The 12170-nt window shown below is 43.6% G+C and overlaps 1 protein-coding gene across 13 annotated transcripts in view; it reads right to left on the reverse strand.

Moving 5' to 3' along the window:
* The window catches only part of Vps33b (VPS33B late endosome and lysosome associated), a 30191-nt gene that overhangs the window by 2562 nt on the left and 15459 nt on the right, over positions 1 to 12170 (reverse strand). For 6 of the 13 annotated variants that reach the window (XM_029555916.1, XM_029555915.1, XM_029555917.1 and 3 more), the window contains 14 exons: positions 9680 to 9725; positions 6937 to 7031; positions 6199 to 6303; positions 5696 to 5792; positions 5400 to 5477; positions 5140 to 5213; positions 4618 to 4704; positions 4374 to 4464; positions 4055 to 4129; positions 3771 to 3835; positions 3596 to 3650; positions 2407 to 2453; positions 1374 to 1506; positions 592 to 701 (listed from right to left, as the gene is read on the reverse strand). In XM_029555916.1, the coding sequence (XP_029411776.1) occupies positions 592 to 701; positions 1374 to 1506; positions 2407 to 2453; positions 3596 to 3650; positions 3771 to 3835; positions 4055 to 4129; positions 4374 to 4464; positions 4618 to 4704; positions 5140 to 5213; positions 5400 to 5477; positions 5696 to 5792; positions 6199 to 6303; positions 6937 to 7031; positions 9680 to 9725 (1158 nt within the window). Of the gene's footprint in view, positions 1 to 591; positions 702 to 1373; positions 1507 to 2406; positions 2454 to 3595; positions 3651 to 3770; positions 3836 to 4054; positions 4130 to 4373; positions 4465 to 4617; positions 4705 to 5139; positions 5214 to 5399; positions 5478 to 5695; positions 5793 to 6198; positions 6304 to 6936; positions 7032 to 9663; positions 9726 to 12170 lie in introns of all 13 variants that reach the window. The other 7 variants (XM_029555922.1, XM_008852789.3, XM_017803092.2 and 4 more) reach the window with 3 other exon arrangements.

Raw genomic sequence — 12170 nt, forward strand, 5'->3', positions numbered from 1 at the left:
AGATGGCTCAGCAGTTAAGAACACTGTTCTTGCAGAAGACCTGGGTTCAAATCCCAACACCCATATGGCAGCTAACAACTGTCCGTAACTCCAGTTCCAAGGGATCAGACAGTCTCTTCTGTCCTCCACAGGCATTGCATGACATGGGTGCACTTACCTACATGCAGGCAATACACGAATACACATAAAATAAACTAAATATTAAAAAATAAATAAAAGCACCTGCATGAAGATCTGAGTTCAATTCTCCAGAATCCATGTAAAAAGCCAGACCCATGTTTAAGTCTATAATCCCAGTGCCCCTGGGGAGATGGGAACCAGAGACAGAAGAATCCTTAGAAATTTATGAAAGCTAGCCTGGCCTATGGGGCAGAAAAACAAGGCTCAAACAAGGAAGAAGACAAAGACTCGTGCCAAAGGTTGTCCCCTGACCTCTTCATGGGTGCTATGGTATACATGTACACATACATACATAACAAAAAAAGAAAGAAAGAAAAGAAAAAATGCAACTGCATGCAGGTTCATATGGATTCAAAGTATAGCACAAAGGAGCAAACCCATGATCTCCCCTGTCCAGCTTATTCTACATACCAAATTCAGCTTTTTGCTGATGGCACGAAAATTGCTCCTCTTGGCCAGAGAACTGAAGGCATCAGTGATCTTTCCTGGGGAAGAGATCTGTGCTAGGTTCCACCTCAGGTCTATAGATTGACACTATTATTCTGAATAGAAGAAACTAATACATTCAGCACCCTGCCCCAAATTTCCTGCTCTTGAAGCTATTCCCTTCAGTTTTCTGGAACTGATCAAGATATTCAGAATACCTCTTCTCACCCACTGTTTTTCTCCTACAGACTATCAGCTGCCTACTAAATGTGGTCTACAGAGTGACTTTAGTTTGTAAGCTAGGCCTCAGAATAAAGCCAATTTGACTTACTGAGGGACTTTGGACAAGTCACTAAATATCTCTAAGCCTCCATTAGCTGATAATGAGTACTAAGGAAACACCTTTTTCCTTTTCCTTTTTTTTTTTTTTTTTTGGGGGGGGGTCTTCCTGTAGCCCTAGGCGGCCTGGAACTTGCTATATAGACCAGGCTGGCCTTGAACACACAGAGATCCACCTGCCTCTGCCTCCCAAGTACAGAGATTAAAGGTGTGTGCCACCACACCAAGAACACCTTTTTCTTTGAAGATTAAGTGAGAACTCTTAAGTAAAAGGTCAGTACATGTACAGAAAGTGCTCTTACTGGCAGAAGTAGCATTAGTAATGACAGTAACAGTAAAGAATCCCATCTCCCAACCCTCTAGAGGCTCTGCCTATCGAAAGAAGAACAATTCCCAATGGTAGGGAGATGGAGGCACTCCCTGCTCACCTGCAGCCTTGTCAGTCACCAACTTGCTTACTTTACTCTCCACTGCTGTGAGGGTGTCCCCTGGGGCCTGTTCTGTTAGGAGCCCAGCTCGCCGTAGATTGGAGAAGGTTAGCAGGTGTTCAGGGCCATAGCTCTAAAGGAATTGCAAGTCAGTTACTTACTGAGAGTCCACCAAACAACTAGTACTTCTAGGTAACACAGAGGTGAGAAGGAAAGGAACCCATGGGTGTACTCTGCAGTCTCCACTCTGAAAGAGCTCACAAGTACAGCAACATCAAAGAGGAACAAAAGTAGCAGGAAACAGCCAGGCATGATGGCACTTGCCTTTAAGTCTAGCACTCAGGAGGCAGAGACAGACAGACCTCTGAGAGTCCAACCTGGTCTACACAGAGAGTTCCGGGCCAGCTGGGGCTTCAGAGAGGCCCTGTCTCAAAAAACTTCAAAAAAAACAAAAAAAACCAGGACACTGCTAAAAATTACAATAATGATGGGATGGCTCAGTAGGTGAAGGTGCTTACTGAACAAACTTGAGTTCGATTGATCCCTGTAGAAGAAAACCATCTTGTGCAAGTTAATCTCTGACCTCCACAGGCATGCACAAATGTGCATGCATAAATACATGCACAACCACACAAATCAATCAATCAATAAATGTATTTTTTAATTGTTTTTTCTTTTTTTAATTTTGAGGCAGGGTCTTACTATGTAGCTCTGGCTGGCCTGGAACTCTCTATGTAAATCAGACTGGCCTCGAACTCACAGGAGATCCACTTGCCTCTGCCTCCAGAGTACTACTAGCATTAAAGGTATGTGCCACCAGACCTGATCAATAAATGTAATTATAAAAAAAAAAAAGAAAGAAGCCGGGTGTGGTGGTGCACGCCTTTAATCCCAGCACTTAGGAGGCAGTGGCAGGCAGATCTCTGTGAGTTCAAGGCCAGCCTGGTCTACATAGTGAGTTCCAGGCCAGTTGAGGCTAGAGGGAGACACTGTCTCAAAAAAAAAAAAAAAGATTAATATCCTCCAGCCTTACCTGCAGATACTGTGTTTTCAGGGATCGGTAATCCTTGGGGTTCAAACCTAAGGGTAAAGAAAGGTCAGTTGAGGTCACCTGAAGTGCACAGCAAACCACTCAAGCAACATTTTTTTTTCAAATTTATTTGATGTGTTTTGCCTGCATATGCATATATATATATATGCATCATGTACATACATACATATATGTATGTATATATATGCGCATCATGTACATACAGTACCAGAAGAGGGCATGGGATTCCCTGGAACTGGAGTTACAGGTTACAGATGGCTATGAGCCATCATGGGTGCTGAGAACCGAACCTAGGTCCTTTGTAAGAGCAGTAAGAGCTCTCAAACACTGAGCCATTTCTCCAGCCCCCTCAAGCAACATCTTAATCAAGAGAAAGGACTCAGTGTTAACCTTGCATAGGACAAAGTGGATTCTAAACTGATTGCTAAATTTAAGCTTGCTTACTGAAAGACAAATCTCTGAACCACAGGGTGTTGTGGAAAAGACATTGGAATAGTGCTAACTGTACTGAGAGCATTTGGGGGATATGACAGGAAGATGGGACTTCCCATGCATTCCAGCTAAGTTACAGTTCTTAGAACTGATTTAAACTGACTGAGAAACGGAAAGAGTGAAGATGCATTCCAAAGGTGTGGTTTCAAATGTGTTTCTCCATAGAGGGAGGGATTCCAACTGCAATGAAGAGGACTTAGAATAAGCAAAATATATTTCCAGGTAGAGAGCAACATGGTTCACTGACCATTGTTAAGAGTCAACAGTAAAAACACATTGCCATGAAAGGGTGCAGAATTGTGACTTATGGAAGTGCTTATGAAAACCGCTTGCTTTCCCTTGGTCCTAGAGTGTGCATTTATCTGGAAACCTTACTGAAGACAGGTCAAATGCAGTGATGAGAGAAACACCACTCAGCTCTGCACCTCTGCAGTCCCAACATGAAGGGCAACATGGGGTGGACTGAAGGTGGTCCTGCTTAGGGCTGAACAGTAAGCTACCCTATAACCTGCTGATAATTCACCTCAAACAAGAACTGCCTCATTTTAAAAGGGAAAGAATTCAGTAAATTACAGGAAAACATCCTGTCTGCTGAGATCTTGTCTTTCAAAATCATTTCTTTTGTCCCTGAGGCATATTTCTCAATCTGGCATTTTTGGCTTTGATCTTTCAGGCTCACCATTCTCAGTGATGGACAAAAGGCACATAAGGCGAAGGCTTTCTATAGGTGACACCTGCATGGGAAGAAAGGGTCAAGGAGGATTAATGTTTCAGGACGCATGCTCTTCCCTTCCTTTTGTCTAGGCAAGTCCACCTCTAAACACCATCTGAAGCCTCCCAATCCATCTGCTCACCTGCCGGTCTATGTGTTCTTCAATGTAGTTGGTGCTCTCACGGATGTTGAACCCTTCCAGCAGCGCTGTGAGTAATCAGAGGACAGCCTGTGACCGGGGATCAGCTCAGCTCAGCTGAGTCTGTCTCCCCATTTCGGGTGGGCTAAGGGACCTGCTGTATTCCATATAGTCAACACTGTCAGCTAGAAAGAGCTAAAGAACATCTTTTGGGGGTAGGGGGGCTAGGGCTGGGAGCCAACGGTGTAGGAGCATGAGAAATTGCTTAGCGAGACTGCTGCAGTTACCATGCTCAGTCTTGATTAGCTCCTGGAAATCCTGCTTGGTTTTCTTCTTCATGATTGATTCACAGGCCCCAATATCTACAGATAGGACAAAAAAGGGAGGTGACATTCCTAGTTTTAGAAAGATAGTCCTTGATTGCCCAGAATAATAAAAACCTCATAAGGTAAAATCCAGGAATACTTTTTCCTATTTTAGATCCAACGAGATTACTATCTGCTAGGAGAACAAGGGTCTCTCCTTTTGAGAGAAGGTAATGGCCTCCAGTAGCATTCCCCTGTAAAGCACACAGTCACCTCCCCTCGCCTCCAGGCTAAAACTTACGGAGACTCAGCAGGCGGTGCTCCTGTTTCAGTCCCTTGAGCTCCTGGGACACGAAGTTCTTCATCTGCTTTATGTCCATGCCCCTCCGACGCTGTAGGGACGTCCATCTAGGTTAGTACCCCCTGCGAAACCACCGGCCTCCTTAACTGCTACCCATCCATGAGAAGACACAGACTTGTCATAGGATTAGAAAGGGAACAACCATTCAGGAAATACAAAAGAGGAGCAGGCATTGGAGCCTTACATCATACTGGGCTTGCAAGTTCCGGGCTTTCTGGCTTAAGAAGCCAAAAACATTGGAGAAGTGCTCATTCCGGATCTCACTGAACACCTGTGTGAACAAGGCAGGAACCACTTACTATGTCAGAACTGTAACAGGCTTCTGCCTGCGTTCTGAGTAGGAAGACAGGAGGAAGAGCGCTCAATTGCACTAGCAAAAAATCCAAAGGAAGCCAAGCTGGCATCTATAAGTGGGTGTCAGGTATATCTACCTTATTCTGGGTTTGCTCTTTTGAGTTATTTATTTGCTTTTGTTTTTTGAAGACAGGGTCTTATGTAGCCAAGGTTAGCCTTGATCTCTTGATCCACTTGCCTCTCTAACTCTAAAATGCAGAAATGACACATGGGTGCCACCACGCCTAGCTTGGGTCTGATCTTAACTGATGATGGAAACCCTCCCAGGGACTCCGCCTCTTGCCTAGAGCTGGGCACAGACCTGGTGTAGCAGTGGCCCTGAGTAAATCCCCTACTATGCCCATACCCTCACCTTGTCCTCGGCATTCAGTAGCACCTTCAGGCTCTTGTCAGAGGATGTAACTTCTGGACCAAAGTCGACACTCCCTTTGAGGGCAGAGGGGACACCTATTAGGAGCTCCACTGAGGCCCCCCTCCTACTTATTCCTGAACTCTGGTAATGGTTCTATAGTGTCACCAGTACACTAAATTAGGGTCTTCCCCACAAGCCCTGCCCCCCCAGAGGCAGTATCACTTCCACCTTATCAAGATGCAAAAGACCATGGCACTTACCACACTTGATTCGAAAGGTGTCATCTACTAGGCCCTCGTAAACCACTTGGGAGCAAAGTGCTGTCACAAAGTCCATGTCTGCAACCAAGACCCAACCATGAAGGTCCCGTAGACCTAGCCGTCTACCCAGTTTGCTCAACATCAGCTCAGGAACTTTCCATAGGGCCCAAGTGCCCATGTTCCTAATCAACAAGGAGATTCACAGCCCTAACTTTAGGACCCCAACTTTGCCAACATGCTTTCCATATTCTTGTCTTTTAAGATCCAAGAAAGAAAGAGTGTTAGGCATTATTTACCTCTGTCTAAGAGAAAGATGTGTCCAATCTCTGGTCTTCGACCTTTGGTTTCACTGTCCTCCTCCTCTTCTAGTTTCCTCCACAGATCATATGACATCTGCCAGGGCCCAAGATATTCTCAATTTTGTGTCCAGGTCCTCCTGAAGCCTCATACCTACAGAAGCCAACCCACGGATATCCAATACATGGATACTTCATCTTATCCCCAAGAAGGGAGTTAACTGGGAATAATATGAGCCTATTCTATTACATCTGCTTCCATCCTTCCCATTCCAGTAAGGAAAATGTGCTACTCTGCGCCAAAGATAAAAAGAGATTTCTGGATGTGACCTAAAGGCTCTTGCCTTTCTGTTGGCACACAGATTTTCCTCTCTGGGGAACTATCCTGGAACATAAAAGCAAAGAATATACCTATATCACAGATGCCTAGGGATAATAATCTTTGTTGGGTAAAGAAAATAGGAAATGGACTTTACCAACAATAGTTCTGCTGGCACTTTTACCTTAGCACATCTGCCAATCCCATAGCAGTTTGGAAAGGGTCCATAGAGAGTACTAAGAAGATGCAAAGCCTGAGCCACGGTGTTGATCCAACGCTGATCACCTTCCTGCAAGGACCACATGGATGACAAATACACAGGTCAACCCATCAGGCCCAGCTGAAGAATGGTTAGGCCTAGAATCCCTGGGGTAGAATGGCAGTGTTTGGTGAATGCTGGGAAAAGTTCATTTTATTGGTCCCTGCGGTGGTTAATCCTTACTGTCAACTTGAATGGATTGGGAAGTACCTAAGAGATTAGTAAAGCTGACATCTGGATATATTTGTGAAGGTGTTTCCAGACAGGATCAACTGAGAAGTAAGAGCTCCCCTGAAAGTGAGTGGACTATCCATAGACCGAGTGCCCAGAGAGAACAAGGGGGAAAAAGGACAAGGCCTGCTGCTACAGGCATTCTCATCTTTCTTCCTGGTCACCAGAATTAGTTGCTCAGCTCTGTACCTCCCAGACACAAACCTCTGAAACCATGAGTTAAAATAAATCTTTCCTCCCTTAAAGTGTTTTCTTGGGTATTTGACCACAGTAGTAGCTGACTGAGGGCCTTGAGAAAGAAGTTCCATCGAAAACAACCTATAGCCTTCAATCATCAAATCACTGTCACACAGGGTAAATTATATGGGTTGGAAACAGCCCACTGTACTCTATATATCCCTTGATACGAAGGCTCAGTGGCCCTGTATTTACCAAGAAGTAGTCTCTGAAAAATTCAGGCAGCTCCATGCTCAGCAGATCCACATCAAGAGGCAGTAGGGAGAAAGCCCATTCGTCACAGCTCACGTCTATGGGGACAGAGAACATCAGTCTTCCTGCAGAAGGTCCATGCTAAATGAAAGTCTGTCGTGGTCATGCAACAAATATTTAAGTGCCATACACCAAGCACTAGAGTTAGCACTGGAGACTGAAAGAAGAGCAAGAAACAGTCTATCCTTAAGGAGCTCATAACACAGTTAACGGAAGAAGACATGTACACAGCAGCATACAATGCAATGTGCTAAGTGGTGGGTCTGCATTACAGGGCCAGGTAAGACTAAGTGCTGAGGAAACATTTATTTGCATTCATGATTCAGCAAATACTTATCGAGATGCACCTACATGTAGGACTATATTAAGCACTGAGAAGACCAACTGGGACCTACTCTCAGTCTTCTAGAGCTTATGATCTAGTAGAAGAGAGATACAGCAGACAAATTATGATGCACTAATTTTTAAATTATTATTTTAATATTTTACTATTTTTATTTTATGTGTATGAGCGTATTGCCTGCATGTATGTAAGTGCACCCGTGTCGTGAAATGCCAATGAAGGACAGAAGAGGCCGTCAGATCCCCTGGAACTGGAATTACAGACAGTTGTTAGCTGCCATGTGGGTGCTGGGATTCGGATCTGGGTCTTCTGCAAGAATAGCCAGTGTTTTTAACTGCTAAGCCATCTCTCCAGCCCAGTTATTTTTATTTTATGTGTATGAATATATTGTTTGCATGTACTACCTATGTAGTGCAATACTTGGGGAAATCAGAAGAGGGTGTTAGATTCCCCTAGAACTGGAGTTACGGACAGTTGTTAGCTACCACGTGGGTGCTGGGTACCGAATCTGGGTCCTCTGTAAGAGCAGCCAGTGCTCTTAACTGTTGAGCCATCTTTCTAGCCCCATAATGCACTACTTATAAAACTTGTGTTCCAAAAAAAGTAAAACAGCAAGCCTGGGCTTGGGGTACAGAGCACACCATATATGAAGCCTTTGGTTTAATCCCCATCACAAAACAAAACAAGCCCTATACAGAAATATTATAGGAATTAACCACAACAAAGGGTAAAGGAATGACTTCCTGGCCTGCTTGGGCTACAGAATGAGTTCAAGGACAGCTTAAAACTTTGACTCAATACAACAAAGTAAAAAGAGAGCCAGGGATTTAGCTTAGTGGTAGGGCACTTGCCCAGCATGTGTAAAACATTATATATAATATCCAGTACTGCAAGAACAAAACAAAACAAAAACCCAAATAAATAATGCCAAGCTTGACAGCACAGGACTGTAACCCCAGATGCTCAGGAAGCTGAGGCAGGAAGATCACAAGTTCAAGGCTTGCCCATGAGGCAGCAAGTATAGGAGATAGTTTAGCCTGGGACCCTATTTGGTTTTGGTTATATATACCACCCAACTCTTGTAATAATGCACTTGGCAGCCTACTTCCTTCATCTACATGTATTATGTATACATAGTCCTCTCCAAACAACACTAGCAACCTCAGAACTCCCTCAAATCCCTACCTGTATTGGAATATACAAACTCCCATCTCTGAACAATAGTAGATTTCTCCATCCCTGATAACAGTCAAATTTAGATTAGTTTCTATTCAAGTATATTCCCAATGTATCCAGTATGAAGAACAGAAGCCAATGGGCCTGAACTGGTTTTGGGTGCATGTGTGGTAAGGCAAGCTGTGAACTTTTATGGAGAATCCTTTATTTACTATATTATGCCTATGCATAATTGGGCCTGCATAGGAAGAAAATTAGATGCATTACAGGAAGGGACACACCCAATAGGCAAAATGAATATATCTATCAATCAAAACAGAGAACCACCCAAACTACATCCCTTAATAACCATAACCCACTCTTCCTTCCTTTAGACCCCATAAAAAGGCTACAATTTGCGGCCTTTGAGTACCACTTGTGTGGCCTCTATAATCTGTATTATTGCTTTAATCCCAATAAAGTTCTCTTGCTTCTTTTGCAAATCTGTGTGGGCCCTTATTTTAAGTTCTCTGGATAAGAAGCCAAGAACCTGCTAAGCATAGTGGCACACGCCTTTAATCTCAGCACTTGGAGGGCAAAGGCAGGCAGATCTCTGAGTTCAAGGCCAGCCTGGTCTACACAGTGAGTTCCAGGTCAGCTGGGGCTACAGACAGACTCTGTCTCAAAAAGAGATCACTCACAACATCTAGACTACAGAAGGAAAGACACCACCCCCACCCCACAAAAAAGTAACCAGCTCAAAATTTGCATAAGCTTTGGGTAGGCAAAAATCAGTAGGGTAGAGAGCAATCTTAGCAATAGGATGATGGAAGAGCACGTAAATCCTAAAGTCAGAAGGTAACAATCAGGAAAAGATGTGGCATACCATGAGGCTAAAGGGACAGGAAGGAGTTGAACTGCAGGAGACATGGCTGACCATGCTGAGGAGTCTGGGCCCAAGTGTTGCTGGGGGCAGTTTTAGAAGGAAGAGCTGGGTATTTGTAACACTAAACCCTGACATGCTACAGTGATCTCCGTTGGGGTCCTATTCCCAATCTCATTCTCAGGAACCTCTCTCACTAGACCGGCAGGAGTAAGACCCAGAGAAGGAGCTGGGAAGTAGAAAACAGTGGTTATTCCTTTCTTCATATGTTCTTTCTCCCTTCACTCACATTCAATTCCTCTCACCTCCATAGATTCCCTCTTCCTCAAGCACCATCTCACATGCATAAAACTGAAAGAGAAAAGGAAGTTGATTAGTAACCACTTTCTTCTATTCTTCACTTGTTTTGCTGTTTTTGTTTTGAGACAGTCTCACTATGTAACCCTGACTGGCCTGTAATTCATTATGTAGAGACCAGGCTAGCCTTGAACTCATAGAGCTCCACCTGCTTCTGCCTTGTGAGTTCTGGGATTAAAAGCATGGGCCACCACGACTGGCCTTTTCCTTTTTTGCTGTTTTTTTTTTTCAGCTTTAATATTTTCTTTATCATTATGTGTATGAATGTATTGCCTGCATGTATGTGAGTGCACCCGTGTCGTGCAATGCCACAGACATCAGAAGAGGGCTTTGGATTCCCCTGGAACTGGAGTTAAGGACGGTTCGTAGCTGCCATGTGGGTACCGGGAATCGAGCCCAGGTCCTCTGCAAGAGCAGTCAGTGCTCTTAACTGCTGAGCCATCTCTCCAGCCCCTGTAGTTTTTTTTTTTGTTTTTTTGTTTTTTTTGATGGTAGATGTGATGGTTAATCCTGTCTACTTGATTGGATAGAGAGGCACTTAAAAGATTGGAACAGTATACTTCTGGGTGTATTTGTGAGGGTGAGTCCAGAAATGACTAGATCACGAAAGGTCTGACCTAATCAATGGCTCAATCCATTGATGGATTCGAAAGTTAAACAGACTATTCAGAGGTGAAACTGCGGAAGTTAGGGGCCAGTCAGAGCAAGAGGGTAGCTAGGAGTATGTCACTGAAGTGTACTTTGGGGCCCCAGTCATTTTCTCTGACTCTGTGCTTCCTGGTTACCATGAGGTAAGCAGCTTTCCTACACTATACCTCTGCAACATGCTTCTGCCTTCCTTTGGACCTAAAAGCCATTGGAACTAGTGAATAATGGACTGAAACCTCTGAAATCCTGAGCCAAAACAAATCTTTCCTCCTCTAAACTCTCTCTCAGGTTTATTTGTCACAATGATGAAGTCTGAGTAGCATACTGGAATCAAACCCAGGGTCACAGCAGGTAGCATTGGCACACACCTATAATCCGAGTACTTAGGGCCAGAAAATCAGAAGTTGAAGAAGCCTGTGCTGAATAGCAAGGTCCAAGCCATCCTGGGCTAATTAATGACATTCTGTCTCAAAAAACAAATAAACAAGCATATTATCTGGGACCCACAAATGCTAGGAAAGCATTCTACCTCTAAGCTACTCTCCTGGCCTTGTGCTTTCTATTCCTCTGGAGATCCTCTATGGTTGTACCATGTTTTGAGTATGTCTCCCAACAACTCATATGTTGAAACTCTGAGGTGTTACAAGTGTGCAAAATAATCTAATTTTGGTGTCTAGAAGTAACTCTCTGAGAATTCATTAGGATTAGGTAAGGTCATCAGAGCAGAGGCCCCATGACTGAATACTGGGTGGCTTTATAAAAAAGGCAGAGATCAAGGCACACCACATACTGTCTTTTGCCATATAATGCTCTGTGTCTCCTGAGGATTCTCTGGCAAGATGGCCATCACCAGACATGTTCCATGAATGTACATGAACATGAACTAAAGTAAGGCTTCATAAGTTACACAGCCACAAGTACTTCATTATAGTAACAGAAAATGACCTGAGACAGTTACTGATGGGAAGGACAATATATTATCCATGAAAAAGGGCATCCAGATCCTTAGAACTAAAATGGACCACTAGAACCATCTAGTCCCAAATTTCATTTCTATCAATGTTACTTATATATCATGCTTTTTCATCCCTGAGAACCCGGGAACACTTTACAAAGGAGAAGGTTATTTTAGTTGTTTCTGAGGGGAGGGTTGTTCAGGCAGATCTGGGAAGAATGGTATGCAAGTGCTCTAGAAATCAGAGAGGAACAGGAGGGGAGGTTCTGTTTAGGACAGACCCACTTGAACACACTTGAAAGGTGGACAACTTGGACACACTTGGGTGCTGGGTGTCAATGGCATACACACTGTATTTAAATGGTTTGAGCTGGGCACAGTGACATAGCCTATAATCATAGCACTCAGCATTTGGGAGATGAAGTTAAGAGGATCAGGAGCTCAAGGTCATCAGCTAAATGGCAAGTTCAAAGCCAGCTTGGGCTACGTAAGACCATGTCTCAAAAAATAAAAGAAAAACATATTTATTTATAATATGAACAGAGCTAAGGATGGAAGTCCAGGGCAAACCAAAACGATAGGGGTACAGAGTGCAGAATCTGACAGAAAAGACTGAGAAGGCACACTCAGGCAGGAGCAGGAAAAATAGCATCACTGTAGGCAAGAAGATAATGGGATGAACATGTTAAATGCCAGACAAGCAGGAAGAGCATTAAACAGATACCACTGCATTTGAGTGCTTTGTTTTATTGGTTTGGCTGCTTGGATTTTTGTTGTTATTGTTTTGTTTTTATTTTTTTTAATTTTTAACAAAATTTTTTTTTTTTTTTTTCTTT

The sequence above is a fragment of the Nannospalax galili genome, unplaced genomic scaffold, assembly GCF_000622305.1.
Source record: "Nannospalax galili isolate Female #2095 unplaced genomic scaffold, S.galili_v1.0 scaffold185, whole genome shotgun sequence".
Lineage (NCBI taxonomy): Eukaryota > Metazoa > Chordata > Mammalia > Rodentia > Spalacidae > Nannospalax > Nannospalax galili.